General features: G+C 49.8%; 1 protein-coding gene across 1 annotated transcript; it reads left to right on the top strand.

Moving 5' to 3' along the window:
* Positions 1-36: 36 nt before the first annotated feature.
* On the top strand, positions 37-17,929 carry ABCG8 (ATP binding cassette subfamily G member 8). The gene is made up of 13 exons (XM_070380164.1): positions 37-99; positions 5,366-5,467; positions 6,347-6,497; positions 10,548-10,786; positions 11,247-11,379; positions 11,471-11,740; positions 13,300-13,462; positions 13,550-13,627; positions 14,480-14,679; positions 15,097-15,173; positions 15,832-16,099; positions 17,151-17,278; positions 17,363-17,929. Exons 1-13 carry the CDS (start codon positions 37-39, stop codon positions 17,498-17,500), a joined length of 2,010 nt encoding a protein of 669 aa, XP_070236265.1. The 3' UTR covers positions 17,501-17,929.
* Positions 17,930-18,808: the final 879 nt, after the last annotated feature.

Here is an 18,808-nt window from a genome sequence, read left to right as displayed (position 1 = left end):
AACTGCAGAGTCAAAGCGCAGACACTGCAGGGCCCCATGGCAGAGGAGGCCCCAAAGAAGACAGGGCTAGAGAGAAGCACTGCTCCGCAGGATGACTTGGTGAGTGATGGTGGGTCACAAGCATCCTGGTGGGTAGGGGGTGAATCAGACTCTTCTCTCCTCCTAAGGAACTTTCAGTCCTAACTCACCGCCAGGTCCACAAGCAGCAGGACTCTGCTTCCTGGGCACCAAAGGGCTGAGGGAAGTGGGGTCAGGGGTTGGTGGGGGCCTCTGAGGTCACATCCTGCCTGAAAGTGGCTCCTGCAGGGAAATGATGTCGTGTTTGTGACTTGGGCCGATCTGGCTCTTTTCTAAATGCGGCTCCATCACAGAAGGGCTTCCCTGGTGGCTCAGTCAGTAAAGAGTCTGCCTGCAATGTGGGAAAGCTGGGTTCAATCCCTGGATTGGGAAGATCCCCTGGAGAAGGAAATCGCAACCCACTCCAGTATTCCTGCCTGGAGAATTCCATGGACGGAGGAGCCTGGTGGGCTACATGGGGTCACAAAAAGTCGAATACGACTAAGTGACTGACACTTTCACTTTTTCCAACACAGAAATGTGCTCACATGGCCTGGGGACACTGCAGTGTCTCCTCTGTCCCCGTGGCTATCAAGTTCAGAGACTCAGTGGCAACTAACTGATGAGACAGGGTGGCAGAGAACCTTGTGAGAACATCAGATCGTATGCCCCAGATACAGCTACAGCAGGCAGTCGTAAGACCCTGGGGAGAGCTGGAAGAACAGAGGACCGCAGGGACCAATAGGTTTCTGTCCAGGGTTTCTGTCCTCATTTAACATGAGAAATGTTTGCCTTAAAAAAAAAAAAAAAAAAATGGCCTTTGACTGAAATCAGGATGTGGGCAGGGTTTGAAGCAAGAGGTGAAATCAGAACACAGAGAGGAAGCAGGTCCCCTACCTTCCAGCCCCAGCCGACCCCGCTGTTTGATCAGTCTTCGATTGCCTGCGAAGGGGTGAGGGGTGGAGACAGAAGGACTGAAGGACTGAGGACTCCACACCACAGGAAGGGCCTCAGGCCACCCAGACTGGCCTTGAGCTGCTAGCACCTGACTTCAGCCAGGCCCCAGGAACCCACCCTCGCAGTCAGCTCTCAGCCACAGCAGGTAACCCCTGTGCTCTGGGAATACCCCAGGGAGCCAACGTCTGCCAGGAAAGGATTCCCCCGTGACTGCAGTGTGTACAGCCTGAATAGGAGACAAAATCTCCAATGATTTTGAAAATGACACTTTCTAGATGGTCTGATAATTCAGACACCACAGCTTGGGATGCAAAGAACTGCCCGAATATGACATCCAGGAAGGGGTGCGGGCCCTGCCATTTCCAACTTCCTTTCCTTCACTCCTGTTCCTCAAGGTGCCAAGTGACAGTCTAACGTTTATGGTGCCCAGAACAAGAGGCCGAGGGCTATGCGTCTTTGTTGTTGTTCAGTCTCTCAGTTGTGGCCAACTCTTTGCAACCCCATGGACTGCAGCATGCGAGGCTTCCCTGTCCTTCACCATCTCCTGGAGCTTCCTCAAACTCATGTCCATTGAGTCGGTGATTCCATCCAACTATCTCATACTCTATCGCCCTCTTCTCCTCCTGCCTCAATCTTTTGGGTCTTTTCCAGTGGAACTGTATCCTGTGCCTAGATACTTAAAAATTATCAGTCAAGTTAAAAGCTATTAAATAAAATAGTTTCTATCCTCCTAAGTTGACATACCTTCTTCACAACATGGAAGACCAGATGTAAACCCCGAAATTCTAGGACTTGTGGCTTCCAACACAAGCCACAGCCTGTCTCCCTTCTCTGCCCATGCTCAGCACCACACATGATCTCACACACCCATGCACGACCACCCCACCCTGCCCACCCACGTCACATCCACCCCTCCACAGACAAATGCCCCTCTGACCTGGGGTGCCCCAAGGGATGGGCCGAGGACAAGGTTCACACAGCCCTGGGAGAGGGCCTGAGGCCATCTGGGAATTTGGGGGTAGTGAGTACCCAGAGTGGCAAGTGCCCTCGGCCCACAGACTTCTCAGTCCATGGGCCAAAGCCTGGCCAGAGGAGGACAAGAGGGGCCCAGGCCTCAGTGCAGAGTCTTCAGCACATCACTGCTTTCCCAGGGCACAGCCTCTGCATCTGAGAACAAGGAACTTGGGCTCTGCGCTCCCTGAGTTTCCTTCTACTCTGTGCTTCTGACTCAGGAATTTGATCAGAAGTTAATACAAGGAGAAATTACAATGTAGCCCAGCAGGAGCTGAGCTGGTTACCTACAAATAAACCTGCTTTTGCTTTTTTCCATGTCACCTGTCAGAAATTCAAGTGATGATCTGACAGTCATACTGATTAAGGTGTCAGCCGAATAGATATTTAAGCATTTGAAAAATACAGAGGGTTTGTCAAAACCTCAGGAAGAGTCTAACAAATCCTTCCTAGGAGCCAAGGAAAATATTTCAAAATGGAACAGAGGCAGCCCCCGCCCAGCCACGAGTTCTCTTCTGAGCGTTGAGCTGCCTGTGGTGGCTGGGGCCCCGGGCTGGTCTGTGCCTGCCTACTGTGCCCAGGATGAAGAGGGGTTGGAGGAACCCAGGAGCAGGTAGCACACGCCTCTCTCCTTTCTTTTGTCTTCTCATCCTGATGCCTCTTTCCCCAGGGCCCCATCACCCTTCACCTTCTCCAAGCTCCAGCCTGGAGAGTGGAACCCCTAGGTTTAAGATCACCACCACAACGTGCTCCAGACTCCAAAATGTCCAACCCTTTCTCAGCAACTCTTCCACTTCCAAAATCTAACCTGGTGAGCTTCTGGCCCAGGTGTTCGTTGCAGAGCTAACTCATTCCTTATACCAACTAACATCCCTCCTGCAGACATTTACCTTTTAAAAACAAGCAAGTAGGGACTTCCCTGGCGGTCCAGTGGCTAAGACTCTGCACTCCGAATTCAGGGGTGCAGGTCTGATCCCTGGTCAGAGAGCTAAGATCCCACATGCCTTGAGGTCAAAAAAATCCGAAACATGAAACAGAAGCAATATTGTCCAATAAAGACTTTTTAAAATGCTCCACATTTAAAAAATCTGTAAAAGAAAAAAAAGCAGAATGCATGTTAGCCCAAGTGAGTCTCTCAATAATGGATCAACTTTCAGATGGTTTAACCAAATAAAATGGGAAAACTAGGCGGTGGGAATGCTAGCGGCAGAGGTGGGGAAGGAGAGTCAGGGCTGACCTGCCAGAACGCAGAGCTGCCCTTGACCTCCCCAGGAGTTCCATTCTCCATCTCCGAGGGCACAACCCCCTCACCTCCTCACCTCCAGCTCCTCCAGCTGGGAGGACTCTGGACTTCCCCTAATGGACACCCTCTCTCAGCTTTAAAACATATTTTGAAATATTTCAGACAAAGCAGTTTAAAGAACAGTGAACTCCCATACCCATCATAAACTTACCAATAGCTTTGAAAGTCATCCCCCTGCCCCTAACCTGCCCAGGACCTTCTCTCCCCACCTCAGAGACCTCTCCCTGCTGTATTCCTTCCTATACCCCAAAGACTTAGCTGTTTATCTTCCAATGTTTTTCTGTATAATATGCGACCTTGACCTCACTGGTTCAAACATTAAACAAGGTAAGTAGATCTGGTTGGCTGTTTCCACACTCTCCCAGAACTCTGGGGTCCACTCACAGTGGGCTTGCAACTCACCATCACCATATATATTTCCCTCACCTCCACTGGGCTCAATGTCACTTTTAAGGGCCCCTTACCTCCACCATTGCAGGGGTGCTTAAAAGACTGTTGGGTATCATTTTCACGTTAAGTCCCAAGCTATGTTGTGTTCACGTAAGGTACACGTGGGCACTGTGTGTGCAGTGAAAATACACCTTGATCAGGCATGTCAAGGACATCATGCCTCTGTATCTGGCCTGTGTTGCTCCACCCTCAGTGTCTCGTCCGCTAAACTCTAAGCTTCCCAAAGACTGTCTTTTGCACAGTCACACCCCAAATTCCAAGCCTAAAGCACGTTATGGGCCTCCTCGTGTTTGCTGGATGCTTGATTGACTGATTGAAGGAATATATCAGTGGGGGAATAGCAGCCCTGAGGGGAGAAGATCGGAATCAACAGGAACTGGTTAATGAATGCATACTTTCCCTGCACTACCTCGAGGAAACAGAAATTGAATGCATTTTTAAAAAGCGAAAATTTTTTAAGGCAAGTTTTCCTTGTTTGGGCCTCAGCTATTTAAATGATTGAACTGATAAAACAGAAGGAATTCAGATCTGCAGATGGTGAGTACCATTCATGTTATCAGCTGATACTATGAAACACTGATTTACTTGATGTATATTCAAATAAAGCGGGCTTCCCTGGTAGCTCAGTTGGTAAAGAATCCGCCTGCAATGCAGGAGGCCCTGGTTCAATTTCTAGTCAGGAAGATCCCCTGGAAAAGAGATAGGCTACCCACTCCAGTATTCATGGGCTTCCTTGGTGGCTCACACAGTAAAGAATCCACCTGCAATGCAGTAGACCTGGGTTCGATCCCTGGGTTGGGAAGATCCCCTGGAGGAGGGCATGGCAACCCACTCCAGTATTTTTGCCTGGAGAACCCCATGGACAGAGGAGCCTGGTGGGCTACAGTGTGTGGGGTCACAAAGAGTCGGATACGACGGAGCGACTAAGCACAGCACAGGTAAAGCAGCCATGTTTATGTGAACACAACATGACTTGCGACTTACATAAAATAACATCATCGGCAAGATGACGACAATGAAGAGGATGATGGTAACAGTGATGACAGGGACTTACTCCAAAATCTCCCAACAGCATTTTGAAGAGCTTTGTTGTGCAAAATCCTTATCAAGATGCAACTTTTCTAAGAGCAATGTCTTCACAAGTATGGAGCACTAGCTTGTTGACAGCTGTTTTCCTCTCACATGCTAGGTACAGAAAGTCTGTTTGGGATGAGATACTGAGCCAGACTCAGGAAAGGGAGAGTTAAACGGCCTTTCCCGAACACAGAGGCTCACAAAGCTCTCTCCAGTCCAGGGTCTGGGTCTTGTTCATGACAGGTTACTTGGATCAGGTTCCAGCAGCCTGCGGCTGAGCTTCTCTGGGTCAGGAGCTGGAGGGAAGCCCCATAATTTTCTCTGCAGGGAAGAGAAGCCCTGCCCTCATGGGTGCTCCTGTTTTCTCAGAGCCCTTGGGCTCCTCCTGCCTAAATCCATCTTTTGCCCACTTGGGATCCCATCCGCACTAGCTCCTGCTCTCACCTCTCCAGATCGACTCCCTCCCAAGTCCTCCTTCTAAAGAAGCTCCTCAGCTGTCATGTCTCCCAGCAGGGCCTCCAGGACAGCGTGTTCTCCTCCGAAAGTGACAACAGCCTGTACTTCACCTACAGTGGCCAGCCCAACACCTTGGAAGTCCGAGATCTCAGCTACCAGGTAGAGTCACAGCTGAGGACAGGTGGGAGGAGCAGAGAGGGCCAAACAATTCCCCAAGCAGAAGGGAAGGGTGAGTCCCAACTGGGGACCCTCTGCCCCTAAGGACAGAGTTCAGGCTACACTGAGGCCTCATGTGTTGGGTGCAAACACTACGGAGATTTCCCTCAACTACACATGTTGGAGCTGAGGTTGACGGCCATGAAAAAGAGAATGAGACCTTTGTTAAAACATAAAGCCAACCATGTGACTCTGTGTGAAAAAAAATCTCTAAACTTATTTTTAAACTTTATATTTTGAAATAATTTTAGACTTCTGAAAAAGCTGCAAAAATAGTGCAGAGTTCTTATATACCCTTTGTCCACCTTCCCCTAACGTTAACATCTTGCTTTCCCATAGCACAGTGATCAAAACTGAGACATTAACCACCCTATAATACTATTACCCAATCTACAGACTTGTATAAGATGTTATGGAAAAGCCCAAATGAAAGTTTCAGCCAATCTAATAACAGTACACGTTATAGGTCTGCAGTGAGGACTGAATGAGATGAGGGACATAATAAACAGATGAACACAATGCCTTGCACACAGTAAACACTTGATAAATTATTAGTAAATCACTGTTGAGTGAAAACATCATTTTGCCCCACGTCGTGTTTTTATTTCTGTTCTGCTATTATAAATGCTTCCCACCTGTTCTCTTCAGACTTGGAAATGGCAGCTTCAGGTTCTCAGCATGGTGGAGCCCGCCTCCATATCTGACAGAGCCTGGGTGGCGGACCCCCCTCAGGCCTGTTGTGTTTTGGGAGGAGGATTTCTCTTGGAGGGAGCTGAACAGAAGGTGAAGCTTTCTGAGGAACCTTTCTATGTCTCCCCACAGGTGGATATGGCCTCCCAGGTACCTTGGTTTAAGCAGCTGGCTCACTTCAAGATGCCCTGGACATCTCACAAGGACTCCTGTGAGCAGGGTATTCAGAACCTGAGCTTCAAAATGAGGAGTGGACAGATGCTGGCCGTCATAGGGAGCTCAGGTACCACTAGGGGCAAATAGTGGGGCAATGGGTTCTCTCTCTCCTGGGATGCAGGGCAGTCCCTCCAACAAATGGACGCTCCTCACAGAACTTTGCTGAGCAACAGAACAATACAGCAGAGTTGTGAGAGCACAAGTTCCAGGTCTGACAGAGCTGGGTTCAAATCTCAGCTCCTCTATTTACTAGCTTTCATGAATCACAAACAGGCTTCTTGCAGCTGCAGCCAGAGCTCTGATCCTTCATTAATATAGGATGAAGGCATCAGGCAGCTTTGGAATTGAATGCTCTTTCCAGGGCACTCCTCCACCACAAGGAACACTCATTCATTGTCCTCCCCCGCCATCAGATTCCTATTTCAGTCAGACTGTGGGTAGGCACAGCCCCTGCCACAACTCATGTCTTGGATACCCCGAGTCTTAGTTCAACCATCGGCAAAAATTCAGATTTCTGAAGTGCTTCAAAAAGTTCAGAGTGTAGAACGAGCTGGAAGGGGGCCTGGAGAACAGAGTTCTGTTCCCCACACAGCATTCTACCTTTCCTTCTCCTGATCACGATGAAAACATCTTTAGAGGAGGTCTTCCTGCCCCGGCATCATTCCCCCTTCATTTAACAGGTGAGACCAAAGTTTAGAAAAGAGGAATGATTTACCTAAGGACATATATTTAATGCAGAATAAGAACTAGAACTCTGGTCTTCTGGTTCTCAGATGTTTAAAAAAAAAAATCAGCAGATTAAATTGTAAAGATCTTATTGGTTTTATTCAACAGTTCATGAATTGGGCAGCATCCCATCTGGCAGAAAGTATTGTGTGGACCGGAAAGTTTATTTGTATTTTTCCATAAGATGTTGGCTCCAGCCCAATAGCTTTGGTGTGCGTGCTAAGTTGTTTCAGTCATGTCTGACTCTTTTTGCAACCCTATGAACCACAGCCCGCCAGGCTCCTCTGTCCATTGGGTTCTCCAGGCAAGAATACTGGAGTGGGTTGCCATGCCCTCCTCCAGGGGATCTTCCTGACCCAGGGATCAAACCCTCGTCTCTCATGTCTCCTGCACTGGCAGGGGGGTTCTTTACCACTAGTGCCACCTGGGAAGCCAAAAGCTCTGGAGAGCTGTACAAATTGAAAGACCTTTACAGGCAGAACAAAGTAGGACGAGGAAGTTATTCTAGCAAAGGGCTGATTGTTTTAGGCAAGGTCACCTTTCTCTGGGGGACAGTAGGGGTCTATCCGAGAAGGCAATGGCACCCCACTCCAGTACTCTTGCCTGGAAAATCCTATGGACGGAGGAGCCTGGTGGGCTGCAGTCCATGGGGTCGCTAAGAGTCGGACACGACTGAGCGACTTCACTTTCACTTTTCACTTTCACGCATTGGAGAAGGAAATGGCAACCCACTCCAATGTTCTTGCCTGGAGAATCCCAGGGACGGGGGAGCCTGGTGGGCTTCTGTCTAAGGGGTCACACAGAGTCGGACACGACTGAAGCAACTTAGCAGCAGCAGCAGCAGCAGCAACAGCAGGGGTCTATCAGTGCTGACTAAGCAATTTCAGATGGGCTAGTTTAAGATTCTATTCCCAGGAGAGATTGAAACTATAATTAAATTACGTATTACATCTCAGTCTGGGGACATGGGGCTTAGCACAAGTTGACTCCACTTGGGGTTTGTTGTTTATTTTTTAAACACAGATCAAAGGCATTTCTCCCTTACACAGTGTCAGAGGGAGCACTTTATACCTTCCAATTAATCATTTCCAGAAGTAGAGATTACTCAACTTTTTGACCATCTGCTCCAAAGTTTTAGTCTTCTGCTGGGGAAGTTCTGTTTACTGTCTAACCAGAGATCAAATGAGAGGATATGTGCCAATGAACTTTGTCACCGAAACAACACCCACAGGTCAAGTCCTGCCAACTGCTGGTCCTGGCCCTGCAATTCTGATCTAACAAGAAAAATGCGGAAACTTCATGGGCCAGTTTTGTTTGTTAACACCTGGTAGCTTTTCTGGTTACACCTGCTTTTTCTTCATGAACTGGGGATCTAGGGAACACAAGGGCTTAACTAGGCACTTCAAGCTAAGAGTCATCACAGTTAATCCTGACCACCACAGCTAGAATCCCTGATTTGTGGTTGAAGAAAGGTAAGTCAGGAGAGGCCAAGCAGGAATCACACACAGAGTGTGTGATTTTCGATTCTAGGCTAGTGTTTAGCTACAGGTTTACTTGGCTGAAATTATTTAAATGATTTTTTAGAAAGGTTATCAATTATACCACCTATGACTTATATTCTGCCATGCAATTCTCCAGGCAAGAATACTGGAGTGGATTGCCATTCCCTTCTCCAGGGGATCTTCCCGACCCAGGAATCGAACCCACGTCTCCTGTATTGCAGGCAGATTCTTTACCGTCTGATCCAGGAGGGAAGCATACTCTGCTCACCAAAATTATAATAGCAAAATAAAATTAATTCAAACAGCCCCAGGCATTTAAGCTTCTATAGAATCAGCAGTGGTGCTTTTCCAATGAATGAATTTACTGAGTTGGCAGAGTCTTGAATGCCTGTGGGTGTTTTCTCCTGATTCACGGAGGATCTCCCCAAACATACCCTGACAACCTCCGCTGGAAAGACCACCCACACCTCTCACAGTTTTGTTCAGGAAACGTGCTCTTTCTGCCCCCCGATTGGGAATCCTAAGGTCCCTGTGTTGGGAAAGTCCCCTGTGCTTCCAGAGCCTGGATCCAGTGGTATCCAGGCTGAGCCAGGAGTAAGGCCAGAACCCTCCCTCTGGCTTCCCCCCGGCTATTTTGTGCCTCCTAAGTTCTCTTGAATGAGGTGCACCCAGGAGGCAGTCGACAGATCCCTTTCTATGCTGAAAACCTCTGGTCCGTAAGCAGAAGGATGACTGAAGAGGCTACTCAATTTTGCTTTTATGCACAAATAAAAGGGGACATGGGGCTGTGGGCAGGGGGCTGCTTGCAGAAGGCCTGGGAATGTGGCAAGGAAGAGTCGTTACATCTGTGCATTGGCGCTTTCCCTGTTTAAAAACTACTTGGAAATTTTTTACTCCAAAAGGAATTTACAATAAAGAAACCAAAACCCTGCCTAGGGGAATTGGACTGAGCTGTTCTTGGCAGCTTTGTTTAAGAACGCCTTCCCAGACCCTAAGCCCTATTAAATGGCCATCAAAGAGTCTCACAGAATCTCATGGAACCTGATCCAATCGGACACTTCCCCAAATTGATAGCAATTTCTATGTCATTCAGAAGTGGATGGCATTAATTTGTATGTAATAGATCTATTTTTTAAAGAGAAAGTGAAAAGTAATACTGATAAAAATAAAAGTATAGAGAAATTCAGAACTACTGTGCTATAGTTTAAAAATCATTTCCACATCTATTACTTCTCTCTTTTTTTCTCCCTTTCTGAAAACAGATTTCAGTTTTGCATTTTTAAAAGATACCTTATTATTTCTCCAAAACTAGTCTTTCCCACAATGCCAGCTTCTGAGCCAAATGATGGGGAATGATGAAATGTTGCTGGCAGGTTTGCCAGGCAAAAATAGTTAAGCTTCCTAGTACAATTAACACCAGCCCTGCTTGGGGGAGGGGACATACACTCTGGGCACAGGCAGTCCTGTGACAACCAGGACTCCAGCCTTCTATCACGTAGCCACAGGCTGGCCTGACCTGAACACCCCAGATTCCTAAGGATGTTCAAGTTGGCTGCTCCATGCAGGTTAAAGGGCTGTGCCACCTTCCCTAGGGAAGGACAGAGCAGAACATGGTGGCTGGAGGGTGCGTGGGCAGCAGAAGCTTCCAACCTGGTCCCTGCAGAAGTCCGTTCTTGGGAATATATTTTCTCTTTAATATTTATCTGTTTGGCTGGGTTAGGGTCAGGGGAGGTTGTGAGGGTGGCAAGAGTGGGGAATGTTCCTAGTTCTGGATCAGGATTTAGTTCCCAGACCAGGGATTGAACCTGGGTCCCTTGCATGGGAAGGCAGATTCTTAACCACTGGACCACCAGGGAAGCCCCTCAGGGATATTTCTGGTGGTTTCTCAGGTTGTGGGCGAGCCTCTTTGCTGGATGTGATCACTGGGCGAGGCCCTGGCGGCAAGATTAAGTCAGGCCAAATCTGGATCAATGGGCAGCCCAGCACAGCGCAGCTGGTGAGGAAGTGTGTGGCCCACGTTCGCCAGCATGACCAGCTGCTCCCCAACCTCACCGTCCGGGAGACCCTGGCTTTTGTTGCCCAGCTGCGTCTGCCCAGAAACTTCTCCCAGGCCCAGCGCGACAAAAGGGTAACTAATTAATCCCAGTGACCCCAAGAAGCTATGACATCCTTCCCCTGCCCTTCCTTCCCTCCCTGCCTCAGGGTCCAGCCATTCCAGGCCAACTGTGAGCAAGCCGGCTCACCATCTGTCCATCAGAAAAAATCCACCAAATGCTCAGACCTGCCTTCCTTCCCCCGTTGTCCCATCTTAGCCCCAAATGTGGGATAAATATTTGCTTACTTGTTTTCCGGTTCTCCGTGCTGGCGGGGAGCCGGGACATGGCCACAGTCCCAGCAAGTGGTGCCTTGCTCAGCAGTGGGAGCTGCTCCCGATGCGTGGAAAGAATCCGGGAACAAACATTGCATCAGGGAAATGTAGGCCAGAGCCTTAAACTCAGGGGTCTTTACTTTGGAGCCCAATCTGCCTGGCCCGGAGCAGGCCCGCGCAGCCTCTCTAAAGCCCCGGGACCGCCCTCCCTCTCACCCAGGTGGACGACGTGATCGCGGAGCTGCGGCTGCGGCAATGCGCCAACACGCGCGTGGGCAACATCTACGTGCGGGGCGTGTCGGGGGGCGAGCGGCGCAGAGTCAGCATCGGAGTGCAGCTGCTGTGGAACCCAGGTGAGGCAGGAGGGGCCCGCGTGAGCCGCCTGGCTTAATCTGGTCCAACTGGAGTCCTGCCCATTAAACCAGGCTTCTCTGTGTTGGGAAGGAATCCTTATCCTGGATGAACCCACGTCTGGGCTCGACAGCTTCACGGCCCACAACCTGGTGAAAACACTGTCTAGGCTGGCCAAAGGCAACAGGCTGGTGCTCCTCTCCATCCACCAGCCGCGCTCCGATATCTTCGGGCTGTTTGATTTGGTCCTCCTGATGACGTCTGGCACCACCATCTACCTGGGGGCAGCCCAGCACATGGTTCAGTATTTCACCGCAGTCGGCCACCCCTGTCCGCGGTACAGCAACCCTGCTGACTACTATGGTGAGTCAGCCAGGCCAGAGGCATGGAACAGGGCTCCCCTCGACCCCAACCCTGCCAGGAGAGAAACTCTCAGGGGCTTCAGGGGAATAGGACCAAGGATGGAGGCAGGGGAGGAAATGAGATGTATTACAGGCTTCAGTTTACCCAGCATCAAATGCTACGAATGGCACACCCTTGTGCACATGTCTATTAAGAACCTCCTGAGAGCTCCAAACCAGAGGACATATAATCCAAGAGAGTTTGGATCAGTTTCTGGAATTATGGTCTTTATTCAGGTTCTGTAGGGAGAACAGGAAATTTGGAGTTGGAAGCCACTAGGAAATCTTAAAGCTGTGCCCTGGTTCCCCCACAAAGGCAGGGAACCCAGAGGCTGTGGATGGGAGACCCAAAGCACAGACCAGTTCAGTGCCTTTTGGGGGGTCTTGACCTGTGAGTCTCTAGATATGAAAATTGCTGTCAGCACCAGAGATGCCTTCCTGCTTGGGGTCCTGAGACCTCAGCACATGGCCCTCAATTCTTGCGGGGACAGATGCCTTTCCAGGTGCCCACCTTGAAAGCAGACCCTGGGTCCTGAGTGCTGAGCAGTGCCATAGCTGCTGGACAGGCTGCATGGCTGTACCAGGGCCAGGAGAGCAGCAGCTGTGGTTTGTCCCAAACATAGATCACCTGGAGCCCAGCCTTCCTCCCAGGATGGCCTGGTATAGCAAGGGCCTTCCCAATACACATGTGGGTAAGGACCAGTTCCTTGAGGGCAGACACTGCAGAGGGTGTCCCTTTGACCCTTGCGGCCCTGCCAGGCCATGGTCATCTTCGTCCTTACAGATGAGAAGACTGGAGTTTTGCAGTCAGGTGCAGAAATGGGCCTCTCACCTCCCGTGCCCAGGAGGGAACACCCTTCTCCCAGTATCCACCCTCCAACCCTCTAAGAGGCCACTCTTTCTGGCCCACCAGCTCTCGCCCTCTGCACTCACTCACACTGTGAACTCCCCGGGAGGTCATCCATCTCCCTGTGCTCAGATATCAGCTTGGCTTCCTGCCAGTGTGTCATCCTCTGGTCGGTCATCCCCAGATAAGGGGGCAGAGGGCATCTGCCAGCCTGGCCACTGAAAGCAACATACTGTAACCCTAGAGAGAAGTTGCCAGAAATCAGGTGCCCACATCTGGAAAAACAAATCTTTTTCTTAATTTTATATTATTATGCCTCACAGATACAATTTTATATTATTCATGCCTCACAAATCCGAGGGCACGGCCTGGCAGTGCCCAGAGAATCTGACACTTGAAGTTATGGCCCTACACAGTGAGGGGACCCTTCATGATTTACAAGGCCCCTCTGAGATGTTTTCCTGCCTTGAGATGTGTCATGAAAATGGGGAAAGGAAAGAGGCAGAGAGGTGAAGAGTGAGTCCCCCTGGGCATCTCTCTGCCTCTGTTCTGATCACTTTGTGGTCCATTCTCAGAGGGTGGGGAGCGTGTCCCAGGGTCCCCTCTGACAGCATCGGGGCTATGAGCACCTGTGGGACCCAGGTCACCCATGGCCCCGCTCTCGATGCTTACAGTGGACTTGACCAGCATTGACAGACGAAGCAAAGAGCAGGAAGTGGCCACCAGGGAGACGGCTCGGTCCCTTGCGGCCTTGTTTAAAGAAAAAGTGCGTGGCTTTGATGACTTTCTATGGACAGCGGAGTCAAGGGAGCAGGGTGTGGGCACTTGTGTGCAGAGGTAAGGCAATGGGTGACCCGGTGGGGAGAGCACCCTGCAGAAAGTGGCCGTCCCTACACCCCCATGACACTCTCTATCTCCTGACAGCCCGGCTCCTGACACCAACCTATTCCAGGCTCCCACTAAGCTGCCTGGCCCCCTACAGCAGTTTGCCATACTGATCCGGTAATTATTTGCCATTTCATCACCCCCTTAGCCCCCAAAAGTCTTAGTTGTATCAAATTAAGTCCTTTAGAGCTAAAGTGAATTTGAAGGAGGAATTTAATTTGAAGAGGTAGGGTCATTTGAAAAAATCAGCACCAGCCCTCCATGTGATACAGAGAACTCCTGTTCCTTTGATTCTTTAAACAAAATCAACATTTCCTTGCTAGCCAGATGCTCGTAGAAGTCACCCAGAATCATTGTAAAAAATTTAATTGATACAGGAGACCCTCAAGTGGACAAGGGAAATTTCCCTGCTATGTGAGCCCTCACAGAAAACCAGATCTGAGTGTTTGGTGTGAGTCCAGGATGTTTCCATGCACATAAATATTTTAATATATAAATGATATCATGCTAAGTCGCTTTGGTTGTGTCTGACTCTTTGTGACCCTGTGGACTGTAGCCTGTCAGGCTTCTCTGTCCATGGGATTTTCTAGGCAAGAATACTAGAGTGGGTTGCCATTTCCTCCTCTAAGGCATCTTCCTGACCCAGGGATAGAAGTCTTATATCTTATGTCTCCTTGTACATACATTGTTACACTTCTGATTGGCTATTTCCTCAGGATGACTTCTTTAAACAAAATTGCAAGGGGATACAGTGTTGGTAAAAGTCACAATCATTTCCTGAGTACCGACTGTGAGACAGATGCGCTCATCAGTCACCTCACTTGACCCACACAGTAACCGTGAGGTGGGCACCACTCTTCCCATTTTACAGAGGAGAAAAATGAGGCTTACGGAGATTACAGGACGTGGCCAAGGTCACAGTGCTGGGGTCCGGTGTTCCCTTGGCACCTCTTTCTTCTGTTTTTTAAGTCGTCAGATTTCCAACGACTTCCGAGACCTGCCAACCCTCCTCATCCATGGGGCGGAGGCCTGCCTGATGTCCCTGATCATCGGGTTCCTCTACTACGGCCACGGGGCTATCCAGCTCTCCTTGACGGACACGGCGGCCCTCTTGTTCATGATCGGAGCTCTTGTCCCTTTCAACGTGATCCTGGATGTCATCTCCAAATGTGAGTGTGGTCTGCTCTCTGTGACCCACATGCAGGGCCGTGTCAGCCACGCTCTGAACTGGATCAGGGCTGGCCTGAGTTCCGCATAGCTCCTGGAGGAGACAGGTCTGCTGAACAATTTCACCATGACTGCTAAATAAAAGCTGAGGGTTGTTTTTAAACTTCATATATTAATATCAGTATTTGCAAATGAGAACAAATTACCTAGGAGTCTGAGGCTTTTCTCTCCTACCAGGAGTTATATTGACAGCAATGCATAAGTCACAGAATTATAAACATCTAAATTAGGATCAAAAATTGCCTTTTTTTTTAATATATGACATTGAGGCAATAAAACTAGTTTTAATTGTACAAAGAGAGACTCAAACAGCAACACTGTAATTTCATTTTTTCATTCTCCTTTTCTCCCCTTTTTAGGTCACTCAGAGAGGGCACTGCTTTACTATGAACTAGAAGATGGGCTGTACACGGCGGGGCCATATTTCTTTGCCAAGGTGACTGGTCAGGCTTCAGAGTGAGTGCCACATGGAACAGTGGGCAGAAGAATCTTCTCCACATTATACAGATGTTACAGGGAAGCATTTTGCTCAGCGGTGGGGCTGAGCATCATCTGTGGTTGCAGATGCCAGAATCCTTAGGAGAGTTTCCAGAGACTTGATGAGTCTCTGATAAATTTTTCAAACATTTATCAGAAGGCTAGGACCATGGACCAGGAATGACAATTTTCTGGCCACCAGAAACCTAACAGAGAAGAGGAGGGAAACACAACTAGCATACTTCACCTCTCCAGTCTCTCCACGTCCCTGGAAAGCAGGTTGGAAGGTTTGACGGTCCTCATTTCAAAGAAGTGGAGGCTCAGAGAAGTTAAGTGGCTGCCTCCAGGCCACACAGCTACCATGTCTGGGTAGGCAGAGTAGGGATTTGAAACCAGGTCTCCAGAGCTCTGAACTGCCCCAGAGGGAGCATACAGCATCTGCAGGGGGAAGTCAGCAGTGAGTTCATGCTTGTGGGTCCCACACACCTGTGCCCACTAACCCTCCAGTGGCAACCCCAGTCACCATCAGGAGGGAAGGCTGGGGACATTGGGGGCTGCTGCCTTTGAACACTGAAAGATCAGCAGCAAATAAAGGCGCTGGCTCACATCCTTTGCAGATCCTGGGGGAGTTTCCTGAGCACTGTGTCTACATCATCATCTATGGAATGCCCATCTACTGGCTGGCCAACCTGCGCCCAGGCCTCGAGCCCTTCCTGCTGCACTTCCTGCTGGTGTGGCTGGTGGTCTTCTGCTGCCGGGTCATGGCCCTGGCCGCCGCTGCCCTGCTCCCCACCTTTCACATGTCCTCCTTCTTCGGCAACGCTCTCTACAACTCCTTCTACCTCACTGGGGGCTTCATGATAAGCTTGGACAATCTGTGGACAGGTGAGGTCAGCTCTTCTCACCTGCTCAAGCTTTTTGAGGCCTTCTGTGACTAGATCAGTCTGCTTTCCTCTGGCGTTGTGAGCTCATTACTTCAGTCCAACTCAGAGTTGGGAGCAGATTCAAAGGAAGGGCTCCATGGTGGGGTGGGGCAGATGGCATCTTCTCATACAGCCCGGCTGACATCCAAGGGCCACTTTTGACTCTCCCTCCCTACATCACCAGTGAGCCAAATCACTTCTTCCACCCATGTCTTTTTGAAATGTCCTCTTGCGTCATCCCCTGCCCTGGCTCCTATCAGCTGATCTTGGGCCAACTGTGATAGGCTGGTGTCTATGACCCTGGTTCCTCATCTGAACCCTCACCCCTGCAGCGCTAGCTCCCTAAGGTACGGAGCCAGTCACTGCTTTGTCCCAGTGGGCCCGGGGCTGCTCATTCCTGGCTGCCTCCACCCGACTCTTCTGAAGCCCCCAGTACACTCCACGCCCTCACAGCTGAGCCTGTGGATCACCGCTCTTCACCTTCCATGGGCCTTTCCTGATGAGCTGGGCAGGGTTCACTGCTTCCTCCTCCTGCCTGAGCCAGGATGCCTCCATGGGGTCAGGGTACAGACTCAGTCATCTCTGTAATCTCTGGTGTGGGGCTGCTGGGACTCCAGAGTCCATAGGTTCTGTGAAGCTGAGCACGTGCTGGACCTAATCAATTACTCTGTGGAGTTACTATAGGTCAAGCACGTGCTGGACACCTGATGAAATTACTCTGTGGAGTTACTATAGGTCAAGCACATGCTGGACACCTAGTGAAATTACTCTCTGGAGTAGTTACTGTAGGTCAAGTGCACGGTGATCCTGCAGCCACTCAGCCGCTCTGTCCCAGCAGTCCATGTCTCCAGCTTCCCCTCTGCCCTTTCACCCTTTTGTTCTCTCCCCCGCTCTCAGCTCCCTCAGGGGACTTGCTGCCCCTGGGTCAGAGCCACCACGGCATCTCTGCAGACTCACTTCCTAGGAGGCAGGTGGTTAGACCCTTTGAATAATATGACTCTCACTCTCTCCAGTGCCTGCGTTGATTTCCAAGGTGTCCTTCCTCCGATGGTGTTTTGAAGGGCTGATGAAGATCCAGTTTAGTGGGCACGCTTATTACATGGAAGCTGGCAACATCACCATCCGTATCCCGGGAGACATGGTAAGTAGCCCAGGCCTTGACTGTACGTAGACAGCAGCCCTCTGAGCGTGTTCTTAATGAGCTCACTGATGTCTCTGTCCGCAGATCCTCAATTCCATGGGCCTGAACTCTTATCCACTCTACGCCATCTACTTCTTTGTCATTGGCATCAGTTGTGGCTTCGTGATCCTGTACTATCTGTCCTTAAGGTTCATCAAACAGAAATCAAGTCAGGACTGGTGATTCACACCCAGACTCCTGCCTGCTTGTGGGGGACTCAAGAAGGCCATTCAGCTGCACTCCCTTCCTCCCAAGGAGCCCCTTCCCAGGCACAGGGAGGACCCAGACAAAACTCCGCTACAACCGGTCCACACTGCTGCAGTGGCACAGGCTGGCCACAGGATGGCAGTAGAATAAAGACAGTCAAAAGGGATTTCTGATCACCAGCTGGAGCTTGAGTTTACTGGGAACCTGGAAACCATACCTGGGGGACACCTACAATGTCATTAATTTATTTCCTTTTGATGTATATATTTGTATAGGCAACTAATACAAGATGGGAGCAAATTAGGTGTGAATCGAGGAGTTAGGCCACGTGGAAACAGTAACGTAATAGCTAGCGGAGTATTTGGCCTCATCTTCCAGGGTCCCCAAACTCTGAGCCATTCTCAATACAGGAAATGACCTAAAACATACCAGCGAGATGCCATCTCTTCTTTTTGTGTGAGGTCTTGTGCTCCAAAAGCTAAACTGAACAATTAAATATTTATTGAGCAATTGCTCTGCGCCAGATCCACATTTTTTATGTGGATCACGTTATTCAGTTCTCTGTTAAAACAACCCTTTGTGGCAGGCAGTATCCCATTTTATAGATGAAGAAACAGAGGCACAGACTGTCTACTAAGTAAGGTCACAGGCCTAATATATGGGGGAGTCACGTGAGGTCAGAAAGGCCTATAGGAGGTGGCGGGCAGAAGGCAAGTCCTGGGCCACTGTAAGGCTAGGAAGCCCAGGAAGTCTCCAGAAGATGAAGAGGTTTATGGACACTGTGGCAGCTCAGCCAGGCCTCTCACGGTACATCTCACCTCTCTGGCTGAGTCTCAGACCAGTCTGGAACCTTTTGCAGTGACTGGTATGGCCCTGGTCATGTGTTTCCTGTCTGAGCTTTGAGGACCAGCTGACCCAAAACAGGTACACAGAAAGTAAGGAGGAAATTATCCTCAAAGGAAAACCAGAGTGTGAAACAATAAGAAGGGGCAAGGTAGATGGTTAGGAGGCAAACAGTGAATGTTCTCCTCGGGTTTCCTAGACTATCCCTACTTGAAGTGTGAACCCTGGGCAGCAGCATGGGTCCTGCCTGGGAGCTGGTTAGACTGTCGGTATCTCAGGCACCAGCCAGACCCACTGAATCAGAATCTGTATTTTGGAAAGATCGCCCGGGCTTCCCTGATAGGCCAGTGGCTAAGAATCCTCCTGCCAATGCAGGGGACTCGGGTTCGATTCCTGGTTCAGGAAGCTCCCGCATGCTGAGGGGCAGCTAAGCCCATGCGC

Source organism: Bos mutus, chromosome 11 (genome assembly GCF_027580195.1).
Source record: "Bos mutus isolate GX-2022 chromosome 11, NWIPB_WYAK_1.1, whole genome shotgun sequence".
NCBI classification, from domain to species: domain Eukaryota; kingdom Metazoa; phylum Chordata; class Mammalia; order Artiodactyla; family Bovidae; genus Bos; species Bos mutus.
The sequence above is the reverse complement of the archived record's forward strand: the minus strand, read 5'-3'. Positions and strand labels throughout refer to the sequence as shown.

Excerpts from the sequence above, each read along its gene's own strand:
- ABCG8 (XM_070380164.1), top strand. The coding sequence starts at position 37 with ATGGCAGAGGAGGCCCCAAAGAAGACAGGGCTAGAGAGAAGCACTGCT. Across the intron at positions 5,468-6,346 it reads TCCGAGATCTCAGCTACCAG|GTGGATATGGCCTCCCAGGT; the intron begins GTAGAGTCACAG and ends GTCTCCCCACAG. Across the intron at positions 16,100-17,150 it reads CTTGGACAATCTGTGGACAG|TGCCTGCGTTGATTTCCAAG; the intron begins GTGAGGTCAGCT and ends CACTCTCTCCAG.